The sequence below is a fragment of the Equus asinus genome, chromosome 9 (genome assembly GCF_041296235.1).
Source record: "Equus asinus isolate D_3611 breed Donkey chromosome 9, EquAss-T2T_v2, whole genome shotgun sequence".
NCBI classification, from domain to species: Eukaryota; Metazoa; Chordata; class Mammalia; order Perissodactyla; family Equidae; genus Equus; species Equus asinus.
The window spans coordinates 80,226,912-80,246,480 of NC_091798.1; the positions used below are offsets into that span (position 1 = coordinate 80,226,912).

Genomic DNA, 19,569 nt, shown 5'->3' on the forward strand with positions numbered 1-19,569 from the left:
AAATTGTGGAGCAGCAAGTTGCTTATGCCAGGAACTGGGGAGTCACTTTTGACATCCTCTTCTGCTTTGTCCTTCACACCAAACACTCCTCAAATGCTGCCATTTTAATTCTTAAATGTTTCTGGAGCTCACCTACTTCATTTCATCTACACTGTTACCTGCCTAGTCCAAGATACTATCACCTCTTGCCTTGCTCCAAAAAATGGACTCTTTACTGCATCCAGTGTCTACGTCTTCTAATCCTTTCTCCACAGTTCAGCCTAATGATCTTTTATAAATATATAACACCTTTCGATTACTACTCCTTGTTTTTAAAATAAAAGCCACAACATGTAGCATGATCTCTAAAGCCTGGAATGATCCAGTTCCTGTATACCTTATCTTTTATTACCACACCTAGCTCTCCACATTTCAGAAACATTGGGCTTCCTTCTGTTCCTCTGACAGCCTGTGCTTTTCCCTACATTAGGGCCATTTTACCATTTTACTCATGCCATGTTACCAGTCTCAAGTAATTCATTCCCTCTTCAACTAGTTTGCTAGTTTTCTTCTTCTTAAACTTCAGAGCTCAGTATAGAAATCACTTCCTCAAGAAAGCCATCCTTGACTACTGAGACTATGCCAACTCCCCCCACCCCGGCGCCCCCCCACCGTCCCAGAGTATCAACTGTGAACATTTCCCACAATGGCGATTCAGTCATTAATTAGTTGTTTAATATCACCCTCAAGAGCTGGAAGTAAACACTTGGATGATGGGCATCAACCATACCTTGATATACGAGAATAAGGTTAAGAACAGTGATATCTGTTGTCTCCTCTTCTGCGCATGATCCTTCCTGGCACCTCCCCTCCCTTCCCCTAACGTACTCATCCACACATACTCACATACACAGCCTAAGCAATTTTACTTTTGTGCTAACCTAGACCAGAGAGAGCTGAAGCATCATAGAGAAGCAGTGAAGGCAAAAGTTATCAGGTCTTCAGGGACAAGCAAAGATAATGGTTCAAAGTGGTAACAAGTGACAAACTGGACATTTAAGAACCCCTAAAACTCCTCAGAAATGTCTCCAAGACTATTAGCTTTCTGACAGTCAGGAAGGATTGGAAGATAGGTTTTTTGTTTTGTTTTGTTTTAGTTATTAAAGAAAATGATACTCCAACTGGAGACTGGGGATGTTCAGACTACCTAGAAAGTGAAGACCACCAACATAAGAATGAAAGTATTTCTTTAAGAGAATGCAGAGAAGACAATACTCAGCCAAGCTGAGATGTCTTGTGGAATGTGTTATATACAAAACTAGATAGTGATGCAATAAATGTCAGGGCAAGAGAAATATAACTTGCCCAAGAAAAGAGTTTGAGAAAGAAGAAATCTGAGAAAACTTTGCCAACCAGACTACAGCCAAAATTAATTGAATTCGATTAGCCAAGGTTTCTGAGGTTTGGGAGGAAAAGTGTGTACAAATTAGTGAGCACTGCATCGTTGTACAGGTCTTATTAGGAACAAGGGGAAAAACAAGAAAACTAATATTAAATTTAAAGACAAAGATTCTTTGGGAAAACAGAAATGATGAAGGATAAAATACTTCCTGAGAAGCACAGCTGAGAAGAAATCATGAGCCACTCACTTAATATGAGTATTGACAATAATAAGAATAGTTAGTGGTCACTGAGTGTCACTATATATGTGCCATGTACAGTACACGACACTTAAAACGCTGCCACCAATCCTCAGAGTGATCCTGCCAGGCGGATAGTCTCTCTCTCTTAAGGTAGGAAACTGAGGTTAGAAAAGATTGTCTCCCCCAAAGACACACATTTAGACCAGTTTAAACCCAGTCCTGTCCAGTTCTGAATGCCAGGCTATTTTTTAACCAGTAAACACTGCTTCTCACTCAGAGGAAAAACAATTAAAACTGAAAAGACATGGATCTATAACTTCTTTATAATTTTGGTTTTGTTGATGGATGCAGACGAGAGGATTTAAAATGTGTAAGAAGCATAATTTTAAATATATTTGATCAAAACCTGTAACATTAAAATAAATAATACAAGTGAAGCCTATGACAAATATAAGGTACAAGAGAAATCAGTATGATAGCTATTTAAGTGTCAGGCTTCAACGGACTAAGTATTCTAATTTACATAAATTTAAAAGGCTAGAAGCCATCAGTGCTTATTTTCCTCATTTAATGTGTCCCAGGTACCGTGCTAAATCCCTCCCATCCTCTAAGAGAAGGATTATGTCTATTTTACAAGTGCAAATACCACGTCAAAAGGATTAAGTGATTTACCTGGTAGTCCTCGGGACTGAAGGCAGTCAATGACACTGTTCTAAATTCCGCCATAACCCTCCCCAGGAGTCCTTGGGCGCGGACGACCAATAACCTAACTTCTCCGTCTTCCTCCTGCACGGTGACGTGTGGAACACCGCTTGCCGGCAGAGTCATTGTGTCCTCAGGCTGGGGCGGCCGCCCTGTGGAGAACTGCAGCAAGCCTGGCGGATACAAAGAAAGGCAGTGCATTCTTGCCCCAATTATCTGTCGAAGAATTTCTTATTTGTTTGAAACAATCTTGCACAAAATCCTGTTATTTTGATCAACAGGATAAAATTGTGAGGGCTTTCACCACCCTTGGAAAAGATTTGATTAACATGCTTGTGGCACAATTAGGTTAAGTTTTCAGAATATTAAAAATTAAAAGGATAATTTTCCTTGTCGCTACCCAAATAAAGCTTTTTTTTTTTTCACAAAACATCAATAAAAAGAATAGTGATGGAGTTTAAGATATATATTATCAAATATTTACTCCTATTTGACTCTCTAGAATTCATTCTTGAATTTATAGTGGAACATAATTAATGGCACCATAAAGGAGTTGCAACACATTTTTTAAAAATTTACATATGAAAATCAGAGTTGAAGAGCCTCCCACATTTCTTACACCGACCTTTTAACAGATGATCTTGCCTTATTCTTACAAAAGAACTATTACTTTTCAATGCAGAAAAGAGTCTCAATTTATTAGGAGAGACAACTATGATGGTTTCCCAATTAAGAAAATTATCATTTTTTCAGCATAAGATAAAAAGAAATTAATATAAACAAACAGTGATAACTCCACTTCTTGAGGCTTAATAAAATATAAATGACAAAGGACTTCAATTAGTTAGGTGTTAACATATCACAATAGGATAATTTTTTAAATTAAAAAAATTGATAGGCATGAATAGAAATTCTTTTTTCATTTTAAATAATACTGTGTACACTTTTCAAAATATATTATTAAACTTAAGAAATTGATCTTTCTTTCATAAACAGTATCCCTCAAAATGGCAGCTTGCAAGTTAGAGGGTCCAAAGGAGTTCTTCTTCAATCATTTGCAAGAAGTCCCTGAAGAAGTTCCCAACAAGACCATGTCCCCCGGAGAAGAGGGATTCATCCTGTGAAAGGGCTTGGTTACCGTATGGATGATCACTAGCTTGGATGGTGACATCTGTCGTCTCCTTTTCAGGATCTATGCTTGCACCACTGGTGGGAGTTGAACCTAGTCTCCCATCTCCAGGAATTGCAGAAACCAGTGTCACCCGGAAATACTCATTCAGCTCAGGAATATCATCATCAAGAACATATATATTCAGGACCTACAAATATAAAAATCCAGAGGCAGTATGCAATGAGGCATGTAGAAATTATTTACCACCTAGTTGGAGAAAATAAAATAGCCAATTAAATTATATTTAATTGAAGTTACCATTTAAGGTGACTGATTTCTACACAAACTTAAACACGAAAAGAGAGAGGAAGAAAGATCTGAGAAAACAATTCTTTAAATGATAATGGGTGCTGAGCAGTAACATTTTCTGTTTAAAATATCCAATTTGCATATTAATATCATACTATCTACGATATATTTATATATCAATACAATATCATATATTCTTTGTACCAAAGACGGTGGTATTACCAACCTCGGAATAAGAGTTCCTAATTAAGGAACTGCATGTTATCTGACAGGATGAAGCAGAAGAGTAAGAAAGGGCAACACACACATGCCTAGCTCCTGCCTAAGGAAAGCCTGACATACTCAGTAGCAGCATTTTAGAAAACAGATTCACAACGGGCCTTAGAAGTCCGGCCTACGCAATCTGTCCAAAAAAGTTATGAAAGGAAGAGCAGTAACTCAGCCATGCTCTAAAAAATTTCAGTCAAAATCTAAAGTGAAAAAACAATTCCTCCATCTGTTATTAATTGAGCAAGCACGTTTTGACATCTTTGTAGGTGTAGATGTAGTGCCAGGGTTAGAAATGGCCCCAGTCCCTAAAGACTCACAGTCTATTGCAGGAGAGAGACCTACAGAAAAACGTTTAAAATGCAACGTAAAAATGTCATAATGGAGTTATATACAAAGTAAACTGAGAAACAATCAACTCTTCCTGGTAAAGGTTTTCAACACATGTGAAGTGAGTCTTAATGAATTAGTGGCAGTTGTAAATAGTAATGGGGAAGGACATTCCAAGTAAAAGAAACAACACTGGCAAAGGCGCAGGTGTATGAGAGATTATGGCAGAGAGAGAACAGCAATTAGACCATTAAGGGTGGAGCAGAAGATAGGGCTGGATGCATAATCAGAAGTCACATTATAGGGACTTTTTATGTCATCATAAAAAAATAATGAACTTCATTCCCTAGACACTGGAGCAAAACTGAAGAATCGCAAGCAGGAGACTAACAAAATGAGAATTCCATTCTAGAATAAGTATCGTGGCAGAATGCAAATGGGGTGGACAGAGCAAGAAAGGATGCAGGGGTTGAGTTAGGAGGTGACTGATCAGAAATAATGAGATTCTGAGCTAAAGCAGTGACAACAGAGATGAAGAAAAATAGCAGATGGATTTGAGATTGTTCTGGAGATGGAAGACCCGGGCCTTGATGGGAGTGAGAGATAGGAAGGAAGGAAAGATGCCTTCCTGGTTTCTCTCAGAAAGGAGGGTGACAGCAGCCTGAAAATAAGCTCTAACTCCAAATGCAGTGTCCAAAACACTAGCCATTGGGCCTAAAGGCATTTGGAGAACTTTTTCTTTTTAATGTATTTTTTCTACAGATTTTGATTCAACAGGTCTGAGGCAGAATCTGAATTTGGCTTTAATGTTCATTTTAATCAAATTTTTAATTAAGAAAGCAAGACACAGCACAGCCAATGTGCTCAGAGGAGAAGTATAAAAATGACCCCTACTACCCAAATCATGTCCTTGTTCTTGAACTAAAGGCAACAATAAGTAGTCTAAGATTTAAAATGTCTTGCCCCTAGAAAGTAAGCCAACAAATGTTGCTATGAAAAGTAACGTGAAAACATCAAGATTACATTAAAAATGAAGCCATAAATATTTTTAAAGTGTTGAAGCATACCAAAGTAATCATTCGTTTTAGTGAAATGAAGAGTTTGAAACTGAAGACCTTATCAAGGTACAAACGTATTTCACATAATGATTCAGTACACAACACAATATTTACCTTTACTATATGTTATACACTCTGCTATTTTCTATTCTATTTTTTTGAATCTGGGTTATAACTCACCGAATTGATTTCATAACTAATGGTCCATTTAAGAAAACTTAAAAAACACATGTCCAGTGTACTTTTCTGTACTGCAGAGAAACACATACATACACACACACACACACACACACACACACACACACACACTTTCCAGACTCCCTTGCAGCTAGGCTTCTAACTGTGAGTTAAGTATATTCTGTTAGACACACTCCCCAGAGATCTGGAAGGCAGCAGCAAAGCTGAGGCCACCTTACTGCTGTTTGTGCTGGAAAGCACAGCCATGGAGCATCAGCAAACACGTCAGTATCCAGTCCCTGGCTATGTAAGACTGAGAGGCTGGTGTAGATCCAGCAGGCATGGTGTTATAAACCACCCCACTATTCAATGTTATTATTTTTGCTTTAAAGGTCAAACATTTTTAAAGTAATTAAAAAATGATAGAAGAAAATACTTTAAATAAATCTTGATAGGAGCAGATACAACTATTTTCCTGACCAAAATTTGATTAACTCCATCTCTTCCAAAATGTATACAATCCACTTTATAAAACAATGGTTCCAAGTTATATTTTTATTTTAAAATTGGTAAATTTTCCAAGGTAAAATTTTGGAGATCAACTCTACTCTCCAAGTAGGAATATTAAACTATTACCACGTACTATCATTAGTACTTGATAAAAGAAAGAGCACTTTAAATCCAAAAGAGAAGTAAAAAGACTGCATTAGAAGAAAATACAGTCCTTGAAATTGAATAATTTTAGCCTTATGAAAACTCACTAATTGTCTTAATTTTCCTCATTTTATCAAAAACCAACAAAACATTTATCGTGGATCTACATGCACACTGCCGCTGGGGACATTTGTCATGAACCACTTAATTTGTTTCCTTGTTATCCAAAATGACAGAGATTTGATCAGTCTCCTTTAGCTCTAACTCTTTAAATTTTAAGAATATTTTAAATCTTCCTTCAATTTTATCTTTTTTTACCCAATTAACTCCTAAATCCCTTAGAAATTTCCTCAAAGATTATATTTGCAAGGCTTAAGTTATTTTACTATTTATTCCTGATGACCGATAAGTTATTTACATTTTTAATGAAAAATTATACTAATATGAATATTCCAACATGATAGAAAAAAGAATGTAAAAAAATTCTGATAGAGGAGGAGGTCACATCATGATTTCACTTACAAGAAGTGCCATTTATTTCTGAAGCTTCTATTCAGAAATGAGACTATGCTTCATGGAAAGTTTTTTAATAAAATGAGATCACTTGTACTTTCAAATCAAAGAAAATTACTTCATTTTTCCAAATTTAAAAATGAAATGAGATTACAGTTATAAATACTTCTCATTGGCTGATTAGAAGAGTACCATTAAGAATTCTGCAATTTCCCATCGCATCAGTGATAACAAAAAACCCACAATGACAAAACTTTAAGCTATACCATTTTCATTATATTGGAATTAAACAACAGGCAAAACTATAACACACATCATTCAAAATCCTTCATTTTTCTTCACATAAATAAATACAAAAATATCTTATACCATGATACATACCTAATCCCCTAAATATTTTAAATTGCTTAAACAGCAAGAAGCTGTAAATAAATTACAGAACAAACAGATCAGGAAAAGCCTTCCAGGAGGCTTTGGAAGAAACAAAGAAGGCAGGGTTTACCTCTGATCTCTGCCAAGGAAGGAACGTGATAGTGCCGCTGGCATTAGCAAAATCATCCACAAGGTAATTAATGCCGTCAGATTCGATCTGCGAGATGGTGTAGAAAACGTGCACGTAATCCAGAGCTCCCCTGGTTCGCTCCACCACACACGAAATGGTGGATCCCTCCTCTGCAATCTGAAATTGAACATAAATTATTTTTAAGTATATACCGATTCAAATCAGTGATAAAATTACAATGCTTTCATGAAATCCTTTGATCATAAACTTAATTCTATAACTTTCTCCCACTCTAAAACGGCCTCTACATTCCTCCACGTATATTTCTGACTGCTAAGAAATATTTATAACCATTCGTTTTTCTTTCATTCCTTTACAGGGATAAATAAAACAAAAAGAATTATAATCAGTTAACGGTACATGTAATTCAATCATTGATACCTCCTGTGTTAGCTATGGTGCTAGATGTCATGGTTATACAAGATTTTTTTTAAAAGTGCAGCCCTTTCTCTGAATAACTCCAAAGCAGACGTCAAATTCAAAATTTGATGATGAGTTCAGCACAGACTAACCAAATGGGGGCAGAAGTTAAGGGAAAAGGGTGGGACACCACATTAGTGAGAACATTCTAGGCATGGACATAAGAAGTAATAGAAGGGATTTGGTAAAATCACTTTGAAGGTAGTACGAGGTACCAAGTGGGGAGAGCCTGGAGAAATGCCTGATGGGGAGACAACAGTCAGGTCAAGGAGGACATTTATGTCCTGCTTACTGTCTTTTCAATATTTTTGTCATATATGCATATATATGTATCAACACGTGTGTGTGTGCATTTTTTCATGGGAAAATATTTTTATCTAAATACTTGAAGATAATGCTTAAAAATTATATGGAGCAAGAAGTTGGAATATCTTTTAGAATAAGGTTTTCATACACAAATTCTCAGTCTCTTAATTCAATTTTATTTTTACGTTAGCAAACATATATATAATTCATAAAAAAAGAACTAAAACTGAATGAATAGAGCACAAAATACAAATCTTAATATACATAATGTCACTCTATTTTTCATATCAATCGTAAGCACCTGTGATCAACATTAGATAGAGCTATTTTGGTGCTGACATTAGGGTTGGAGAGATTTGCAATTTGTTTACAAACAGCAATAGTTAAAACAGTGATGAATGAGCATGGAAGCATCAGGAGATGTTCCAGTAGATCCTCTCAGTTTCACTGAGCATCAGCACTCCTACTCTGAAGTGTAGCAGTAACCCCAGTGCCTCATAGTAAGCAAGATCAGGCCCCCTGGGGCAGCACTGTAACTCCTTTATTTGCCTGCTAGTCCACTGACATAAGAAGCCCACAACGACCAGGGGACTGTTGAGTGGAGCCCTCAGTGTGCCTCCTTGTGGACATCCCCTGATCCAGCCAGAACCAGAACTTCTAATCCAGTGGAGCCTAAAGCATGGGAGCAGGAAGCACAAATTCTGGCAGGAGGTCACTGGGCGTGATGGAGATAGGGCCAGTCTAACTTCTACCTCTTGCTTCCAGAGCCCATGTAGGCTAGTTACTGGGGACAAAGAACCAGATATCAGCCATTGGATACACATACTGGATCCTGGAGGACAAATCCAACCCTAAAGATGTCGTCCCTGCGCTGACACCTTGGTTGAGTCTTTTAACAGGCCATCCTATTGTTGTACTAGGCCAGCTGCTTTCAGGTGATGTGGTATATGGTAAGGCCAGGGAATCCTATGACTTATGCCATTGTTACACCTCCTTCACATGAAACAAGTCCCTTTGAGGCAATGTGATACAGGTTCCCAGTGGATATGGCAGGCCTTCTTCCTACAGCCTTCAGATAATGGTCTGGCAGAGGCACTAAGAAATTAAACTCATGAGCTAAAGTAAGTATTAATCCCAATAATAAGAGTTGCTGCCTCCTCTGGAGTAATAAGGCCTGGCTGGGATCAATCTACCACTGAGCAGCTCATTGGAGAGTGTTTAGCCCTGGTCTCCGCTGCTTGCTGTTTGGACATTCAGCAGCAACAGTTGCTAGATCAGTCTTGGTAAGAGGAAGCTCTTGGTAAGAGGAAGCTCAGTTGTAAGGCCCATGCAGAGCTTTGGTCCCTGCCATCACTAGCTTAAGGGTTTTTTTCAAGCATAAGCGATATTTGTTGTAGTATTTAAGTATTAAAACTTTATAGGGTAAAACTGTTTTTTTTCTTAGGTCTCTATCTTTCTTTTTAAATTGTCACTAAGTCTTTGACTAGTGTTCTCCTAACCCATCTTTCCCATAAGTTCTGTGTTTTTCATTATGCAATTTGGCATAGTGTGGTGATTTTTAGGAACCCACCTATGACATTATGGCAGAACTGACTGTTCTGAGGGTGAGGCCCTCCAACTCTAAGAAGCTGGTGAAAAGAGGAAGCAGTAAAGAGACCAGGTGCTCAATACAGCATCTAATTTAATTTCCACCTAGGCATCTACAACAGCAGTGTCATCATAGCCGAATGGCACACAAACAAACGTGTGGTGGAAAGAATATGGCTTTAAGCTCAAACAGTCCTGAGCTGCTTCACTCTACAATTTATCAAGCATTCTCAGTCCCAGGGATCTCTTCCTAAAATGAAGATCATACGGTCTCATGGATTTTAGTGGCAATTAAACAAGTTCCTTACATGGTACTTAGCAATATATTAAGTGCTAAAAAAAAATTTCTACTTCTTCCCCTTAAGATACAGACACACATACACAATAACAAAAAATGCCACATGAAAACACTCCCTCATTTTATCAAGAAATATATATGCCTACATATTGAAAAAGCAAACTAATTCCCATGTATTACATCACAATGGGAACAGATTTGCTCCATTTTTCTGCCCCAAATTTTAATCAGAATGAATATTTTTAATGAGCTAAATTAATAAACTTTTAATCCTAACATGTGAACATTCAACCTTTCACTTTTCAGGAAGAGGCATGGATTAAATAGATCCAAAGATACACTCGAGAATCTGGGATATTTCCTTACAACTTTTTACCAAGTCAGGGAGTATTACCACGCAGCATCCAGGACTAAGAAAGGAGCTTCTTGCTTGCAGGAATCACATGGGTTAAGTTATGTAACTAAACTTTCATTTAGTAAAGGCTTCATCAAAATCTATCACCTACTAACTGTTTTCAGTTTTAAAAAGAAGAAAAAAAAGACTATCCATATCCAATACAGTTGTGTGGAGATATGTGCTATATTCAAAATTTCACAGAAAATTTAACCGATTAATAATTTATACAATAAAGTAAACTCCATTTAGTTCCAATTAGGGAAGAAGCTTCAAACATCGAGTCCACTAAAAAATCACTGAGGATGCCTGGTAAAAATCCACCTTTCATATTTATGAATTTGCAGAGAAATGACATAATGCCTGAGATCTGCTTTAAAAAATACTTCAGCCAGGGGCTGGCCCCATGGCCGAGTGGTTGGGTTTGCGCGCTCCGCTGCAGGCGGCCCAGTGTTTCGTTGGTTCGGGTCCTGGGCGCGGACATGGCACTGCTCATCAGACCGCGCTGGGGCAGCGTCCCACATGCCACAACTAGAAGAACCCACAACGAAGAATACACAACTATGTACCGGGGGGCTTTGGGGAGAAAAAGGAAAAAATAAAAAAAATCTTTAAAAAAAAAAAAAATACTTCAGCCAAAAAGGATGAAACAAGATTGGCAAAAGGCTGATAAATGTTGAAGCCAGGTGATGAGTCACTGGGGTCCATTATTCTACTTTCTCTATTTTTGTGTGTCTATGAAACTTTCCATTTAAAAAAGATTTCTTATTTATTTATTTTTTTTCTGCTCTTTCTCTCCAAATCCTCCCAGTACATAGTTGCACATTCTAGTTGTGGGTCCCTCCAGTTGTGGCATGTGGGATGCCGCCCCAACATGGCCTAACGAGCAGTGCCATGTCCGCACCCAGGATCCGAACCAGCAAAACCCTGGGCTGCCGAAGTGGAATGGGTGAACCCAACCACTCGGCCATGGAGCCAGCCCCCCTAAAAAAGATTTTTAAAATTCAGCTTTTTACCTCCCCTTTCATCCTCCTGCCAGAGATTCTGATTCAGAAATGGGGTCCTGAATCAGGAATGGTGTCCAGGAACATGCATTAGATATTTCTGACCAAAGTGACCCATGCACAACACTTGGGGAAATATTAGACCAGAGGATGGAATGATTAATACCAGAAGATGATTAAGACATAGAGAATAAGTCGTTAAAAGATTTTGTCTACTATTAAAATATTCATCTAATTGACTTTAGAATAAAGATCCAAGCAAATGTTTAGGCCCGTATATGAAGGGGCATAACATCAAGTAGGAGTCATCAGAACCATCATCACTCAGTTTTTCACAAAAGAGTAAGTATAAAGGTTAACGATGAGAAGAGTTTTTGAAATATATTTTTCTAGAAAAAAGAATGCACTCTTCTGAGCCATGAATTGGCTTTCTCTATTGAAACAGAAGATTAAAGCTAAACAATTAGACATCCAATTAATTTTTTATTGTGTTTCATGCTTGGGTGATGATCTGTGATATCAGATTATATCAATATCACTTATAGCTAAAGGAATCTATTCACGTAACATATGGCAGGCATTTAAAAACAAATACAGTCCAAGTTAAGAAATACTCACATTTTTACAAAGATCCTCTCAAAATGTCTCTAAATTTATTCTTAAGCCGTGAGTTTATAAATATAAAACATAATCCAAGTATTAGTTATAAAAGTAAAATAATGAGACTAGCAAGTACTATGAATGACTATGAAAAGCAATCTCATTATAATTATGTGGTATACAAAATTTCAGGATACACAAAAACGGTGCTAAAATAAGGTGGAGAGAAAATAACGTAAAAAGTACACAATAACAATACAGAGAAGGCAACACGAAAATGTGGTCACTAGGCTACAGATCCAACAAAAATCAATCATCCATTAATATAGATCCCACTTGGAACCCAAAGAACTCCATGGCATGCCCCATCAGGGCTCTACACTGCACATGAGGTCAGTCATTCTTTCAAGCACAATTCATTATGTACCTGCTAGTTGCAGGACATGGTGTACTGGGTTAGGAGAGAACAAACAAAATAATTAGCATCTCTTTCAATACGCCAAGGAGTAGACAATGCCATATTTTACATATTTTTATTATGTGATTATACTTTCATTTTAACCTTAATATTACGTTATGTCACATCAATTTATGAAAAATGTAAAAGCATAACATAACCAAGAGAGATGTCTTTAAAGTATCTCTATTGCCTTCAGTATTTTTGAAAGGATAAGAAAAAAGTTAACCTTTCAATGTCGCTGCAACAACACAATAGAGAAGAATCTGTGGAAGTGACAGTGGTTTTCATTTCTGAAAATGAAGAAAATAACCATAAAATTTAAACTCTGAAGACAAACCCAGCAGTTCTCAAATATTTTAGTTTCGGGACCCCTGAACACTCATAAAAATTATTGAGAACTCCAGAGATTTTTGCTTACATTGGCGAAATCTGTTGATATTTACCGTTTTACAAATGAAAACTGAAAAAAAATTAAATATTGATATATTTACTCATTTAAAAAGAGCAATAATAAACTCACTGCATGCTAACATAAGCAGCATATTTTATGAGAGATAACTATATTTTCTAAAAAAAATTAGTGATAAGGAGGCACTGTTTTACATTTCTGCAAATCTCTTTAATGTCTAGCTTAATAGAAGACAGCTAGACTCTCAGGTCTCCTTTTGCAACCAATTTGTCTGTTGCTATTTGTTATTTTGGTTGAAGTATACAAAGAATATCCAGCCTCACATAGATATATAACTGGAAAAAGGAGTATTTTAATAGTATTTTCAAAGTTTTGGGTATTCTTCCCCAATATTATATCAAAATTTGATAAATGGTAGTTTCTCAGAGTTTAGCTACAATATGGAATCATACTCTAATACATTAAAACCCATTGGTCTGCCTTGAACTTCGAATTAATCTTTAACCCAGGCATGCTTTTGTAACAATGTGCATTGATTATTTGGAAAATATTGGTTCACTGAGTTATACAGATCCTCCAAATGTTGACACATTTCATTAATAAATCACACTTGCTAATATCATTATCAATCTTATCCAAAAGTCTTTAAGTATTGGGAAACAAGCTCACTTTGGCAGACAAAAGTGTTCAAAACTTCTAATTTTTGTTTGAAAGCTCGAATTTTTATCATTGGCAACAAGTACTGTCAGTTGTTTTCCTTGTAGTCACTGGCTCACTTCATTCATTTTCATGAAAATGTCTGCCAGATACCCAAGTCTGAATAACCAAAATTTGTCAGTCATTTTTTCAAGCAAAAACAGTGTTTCGTGAAAAGAGCAGCTGTTTTGGCTCACGACTCAATATCTGCATAATCATTTTTCTTCCATACAATTATGATCATGTTTTGTTAATGCAACCGAAGCACTTTCTTTATGTGTGCTTCTCATTTTGTTACATGGAATCTTAAAAAGATAGGTATTCAAGGGTCTAGATTTTATCAAATTTAATATTTTGTACTGCTCCATCGAAGATATTCTTAAGTTAAAGACGCACCTTTTAAACTGTGGGTGTGTGTTGATGAATAAAACAATGACAACAGTACAGTTCAATATCACAGCCTTGATTTGTACAAACACACTAGCAGCTAACGGTTTTGGCATCCACTGCTTTTGCAGTGCAAACGTCAATAAAATGAAAAAGACATCTTCGTATTTTACAAAATTAGGTCTGATCTTATGGAACTCCTGAAAGATCTCAGGAACCCTCAGGAGTCCTTGGGCTACACTTTGAGAACAACTTCAATAAGCAACTAAGAAATATCACCACTGATGATGATGATAAAATTATTTCATATTATTCCCATCTTCAAAACACACGAAGATGAAAGTAAGAGTTCTAGACTTCAGAACATTTTCAGGAAGGAAAATTCTGTAATCTTCCTGACAACCAAATTCCAGTGTTTGATCATTTAGACTCAACAACACTTTTCCTATATTAACCATCTAAACTTTTCTCTTTCTAATACAGATAGAGTCTACTTCTCTCTCATGTGGGCTTGGAGAAAAACCAATCATGTCCTCTTTTTCTTTGCGACAGTTCTACTAGTATAGGTGTTGTGGCCTCTCTTCTGCAATCAGAGGTTTGACTGGCCCTGTTCAAGTTCAGAGACGTCTGGGAAGAGACAAAGCTGTATACCTAAGTCACATCGACACAATCTATCAACGGAAGTTGTGAGACAAGCCGGCATTGAAAACTTAACCATAATGGCCCAGAAAAACAGAAAAGCACTCAAAAATTATTCTTCACTTTACACAGGTTTTTAAAATTTATCTATTGCTTTGGTTTTTCCAGTTTGGTTGTTTCTGCAGTTTAACTGAATCTGAATGTGTTTTTATTTGTACTATGAGCCTTTCATGTCTCAATATTAAAATACATTCATAAAAGTTCAACAAAGATTTACTGAGTACTCGCTATGTTCCATTCTATGTGCTAGAGATGCAATAATGAACAATAAGACCGTATGACACTCAGAGCTCTTTCATCTTTGTGGTGGAAAGGGAGAGCCAGTAAATAAGTAGACTTTCGAATAACAAAGGAAATTTAAGGGTGTGATCAATGCTACAAAAAAACTGAAAATAGCTGAAGAGATGGAGAGTGACCAGTTGGGAGAATATCTTTGGAACTGAGACCTGAATGACTAATTCTGAAGATCTGGAATAAGAATGTACCAAATAGAGAGGCTAGGAAGCACTGATGCCCTGAGACTAGAACTGAAACGGGGTAAGTCTGACTGAAACACAGTGACCAACGAGGAGAATTACACAAGAAGAAGTCAGAGCCATAGACTGAGGCAGAGTCATGAAAGGAACTGAGGAGAAGCTGATTTTCTATGGCACCCTAATGGTTCTCACAACCTGATGGAAGCCATCTGTCTCTTTAAAAACAGAGATGGTGATACTAAAGACATAGGGGGAAAGACAATAGGTTAGAGGTTACGAGAATAGGTTCAAATTCCTGTTCCTCCATTGTACCTCAGGAGCAAAGAAAAAAAAAGGGAGAATTAATATTTATTAACTGGTAACTGCCAAGCTTTGAACCAAGAGTTTGATCCTGTTTCATTTAATTTAATTGGGTTAGTTATTTTCCCGGGTCTCTGATCCTTTAAAGTGGAAAGTAATAATTAATACTTGTTGTAGCTATATTATAGATAGTCAGAAAGGTACGTAAAACAACATGTAAAGTTCTTTGACAACTGAATATCTATTTCAAGGTATTATCATTATAGATAAACATATTTCTTTTTTAAGTTATAGATTTGTATGACATTTGTCTTCCTTAGCCTAGGATATTCTATGTCTGGCATAGAAAAGACCATTATTTGAAGATTTCTTATCACTGTCACCAAACAAAAGAACTAAGAGGGGCAATAAGACACTCCAGAGAGCCAGGCACCCCAACTTGGGCTACAAGGAGGACTACGACCTAGATATTTTTTCAAGCTCTACTCATTCATGCTTTCCTTAACCATTTCAATTTACATATACATCCTTGTAAGCCTATTAGAATCAACTTGCAAAGAGAAAGGCTCTCTTGTTCTTTGGCATCCTTTCATGGACATCGAGCTGTTACTATCACACATAACACCTGCGATGTAGTTTCACGAGATCTCACATTACTGAACAGGAAACCAAGATGATTACGAATCTTTGAAAACTTGGAAACAACTGATAAGGACAGTAAAATAGCCTAATGAATTAAGCTGGCCAAGAAGTCTGATAAGAAAGGCATTTACACCCAACGTGGTTGAGAATGTTGTAACTACTTAAGTATGTTTCACATGTGAAAAAAACTTAAAAAAAACACATTTTAAGAAAGTTTCAATTACAATCATTCACAGAAGCTTTAAATAAATATTATTTCATTTGCTTATGTGGTAACAAAACAGCAGCCAAAAACTAAATTACCTATGGAATATAATTATGCATTCTGTGAAGTGCATTAACTTTAAAGATAACTGGTAAAGTTTCATTTGCTAACGTGTGATTACTTCTATCAGCTCATTAAGCATCCACTTCAAACTGTGAACTTATAAGAGCAAAGGCTGTGTAATTTACAACTGCAATCACTGGCTCTAACATACTTCTGGGCTTAGAGTAAATACGCAATCTTCTCAAATGAAAGAAAGCCCACTTCCAAACAAATCCACTTGCAACCAATTTTTTTTTTTTAAGATTGCCACCTGAGCTAACAACTGCTGTCAATCTTTTTTTTTTTTTCCTGCTTTATCTCCCCAAATCCCCCCCGGTACATAGTTGTATATCTTAGTTGCAGGTCCTTCTAGTTGTGGCATGTGGGATGCCGCCTCAACATGGCCTGACAAGCGGTGCCATGTCCCCACCCAGGATTCGAACCGGCAAAACCCTGGGCCACCGCAGCAGAGCGCATGAACTTAACCACTCGGCCATGGGGCCGGCTCCTACAATGAATTTTTTAACTCCAAAATTTTCCAAGCTCACTACTTACCTCTGGTATACAAGCTCCTGTGAAGCCAAACAAGCCGTTGGCATTGTCACTTTTTTGTATTATTATTCTTGCTGTAGTATTTTCTTCAGAGATGCGAGCTCCTCCGTATACAGAGACTAGTCTAAGAATGAATAATTCTTCTCCTTCCTCTTCATTGTCATCTCTTGCAGAAATAATGAAGGATTTGTTAGTTTCTCCCTGTCTGAACTCCAGATATCCAGAAACAGGGTGCAAATCACTCTTGGCTGGCATGGCATGAAGCTCATAAATTTCTTCAAGGGTCAGTTTCCGCTCATAGGACCTCACATCCTGCATCAGACCTGTAAATCTGTCGCTACCATTCACTCCTGCCCCAATTCTCAGTGTTCCAGGACCTGAAATTAGAGATGGGTTTAAATACTACCATATCCACAACTATGCTGTCTTAAATTACAAGCGTGATTCAGAAAGTGAAGCAATTTTTTTGAAAGGTAAGTAAAGCCTTTCAAAACTGGAATACAATCAAATAAAGGCAATCTTCTGTTATGATGAAAAATGAATTAGTAATCACTGGCATGTAAGGTATTTTGTATTAAAGGATATTTTTGTACATGTGTGTGTATGTGTGCATTTAGACAGACATTTCTTCCAGGAAATTTTAAAATTTCCTTTCACATAGAAGAATGGAATGATTCAATTCAGTCACAATTTTAAAAGTTTATTATTACTATTCTTTGAGAACTTCAAGGGTCTATCTGTTGGAATTCATCTTGAGTTAAATAAAGTTGTGAGAATTCAGCAAAAGAAGTTTTTGTGGACCAAATACATTTCTTTATCCAAACAACTAATGCAATGGATGCAGAAAGAGAAATATTCCTTCCCAGGAACATTATATGTGAGTCTTAAGGACTTTTTCCTGATAACAACAACATGCAGCCTAACTATATTACTATATATCAATAACAACCCTTTTCAGGAATTCACTGATTCTTATTTCTTTACTTATTCCCTCTCCAATAACTCAACTAAAATATTTACGTAAGATGAGAGCTTGGAAGTGATTTGGGGAAGAAGTACAAGCAACATTTCTTATTGATAGCAACAATCAAGAGAGTTTTATAAGTCACTACCCAGATACCTCTTTCAGGGTAGTCACAAGTGTCCTGCACATTACTGCTGTGACTGTCCCCATGCCTTCTCCAAAAGTTCTCGACTGACTATATAGTAATGAGAGTGAAATATCTACAACAGGCAAAAATATGGATGAATCTCATAGGTAATATTGAGCAAAAGAAGCCAGACACTCAAGTATACACACTGCTCAATTCTATTTACATAAATTAAAAAACAGGAAAAGCTAATCTCATGCTCTTCGAAATGGCACTAGTAAGTGGGCAGGGTGATGTGTTAGTGACTGGAGAAGAGCCAAAGCGGGGCTTCGGGAATGCTGTTTCTTGATCTGGGGGCTGGTTACATGGGTGCTAAAACTGACGAACTTATAGTTTTAAAAAATTCATCTACCTGTACACTTATGATATGTACACTTTCATATATTTTGTAATATATAAATATATTTCATTAATAACTTTTAAAAATGTATATAGTTTTAAAATTTTCTTTCCAGGTTACAAATTACAAAAACAATACAGTCATGTGCCACATAACATTTCAGTCAACGATGGACCGCATATATAATGGTAGTCTCATAAGATTAGTACCATATAGCCTAGTGTGTAGTAGGCTACATCATCTAGGTTTGTTTAAGTACACTCTATGATGTTCACACAATGACAAAATTGCCTAACAATGCATTGCTCAATATGTGTCCCCGTCATTAAGCAACACATGACTATGTAAGTTCCTTGAAGTAAGCTCAACAGAGACAAGAAGCACCAGCTCTCACTTCCCCCACCTTTCCCATTCTCATTCTCCCACCATGCCATCACCAAAGGAAGCAATGTTAACAGATACACGTATATATTCACACAATCAAAAGGTGAATAATTTAATGCCATAGAGTGCTGTAAGCACAATCCTTGGAGCTAAATCGGTAGCGTGCACAAGCGATTCTTTTGTCCATCTTTTTTCCTAATAGGAAAAAAAAACACAGCCAGACATCTAAGGCAGGAGGTTCAGAAGAAAAATATTCTATTAAGCGATAATCATATAAGCTCTGCTCTACTTTCTTACTAAATAAAAACAGGATCAAATCATAGGATGAATGGGCTGGGAGGGAATGGGTGATTATATTGGAGATAGACAACATTTGTGTGTAAACAAGAGCATTTGATCCAGCTTAAAGACAAAGATTATCATTTCAAAGCACTCCACAGAATTCAACAATTTACCTCCTGATACTATAAACCCCTGTAATTGCTGGGGTTTGTGATGTAATTTTTCTCTTCTGATTCCTCTTTAACCTTATCTCCACCACACTCCACCCCTAGCAATTCTGAGGTAGCAGCAGTTCCCCAGATACAATATGCCATTTCACATTTTTACACCTTTGCTCTTTTCTCTATGGGGAATATCTTGCCCCATCCCTCCTACTACCACAAGGGGAATAAATGTCCCTCCTTCGTAATTTTGAAGCAATCTGTTTGCGCAACTCTCTCCCAGAGCCTATTTCAGGTACCTCAAGGGCAAAGACTTTGCCTGATTCATTTCTGCAACACTCAGCACAGCACTTGTAGACTTGATAGACACATATTTTACTTAAGAAATTAAACCAATACACAAGCAGAT

The 19,569-nt window shown here is 36.8% G+C and overlaps 1 protein-coding gene across 3 annotated transcripts in view; it reads right to left on the reverse strand.

Annotated features, from left to right (window-relative positions):
• The window catches only part of ADGRV1 (adhesion G protein-coupled receptor V1), a 511,472-nt gene that overhangs the window by 412,208 nt on the left and 79,695 nt on the right, over positions 1-19,569 (reverse strand). For all 3 annotated transcript variants that reach the window (XM_044780002.2, XM_070517787.1, XM_070517788.1), the window contains 4 exons: positions 16,846-17,219; positions 7,246-7,422; positions 3,463-3,643; positions 2,295-2,497 (listed from right to left, as the gene is read on the reverse strand). In XM_044780002.2, coding sequence (XP_044635937.2) covers positions 2,295-2,497; positions 3,463-3,643; positions 7,246-7,422; positions 16,846-17,219 — 935 coding nt within the window. The remainder of the gene's footprint in view (positions 1-2,294; positions 2,498-3,462; positions 3,644-7,245; positions 7,423-16,845; positions 17,220-19,569) is intronic.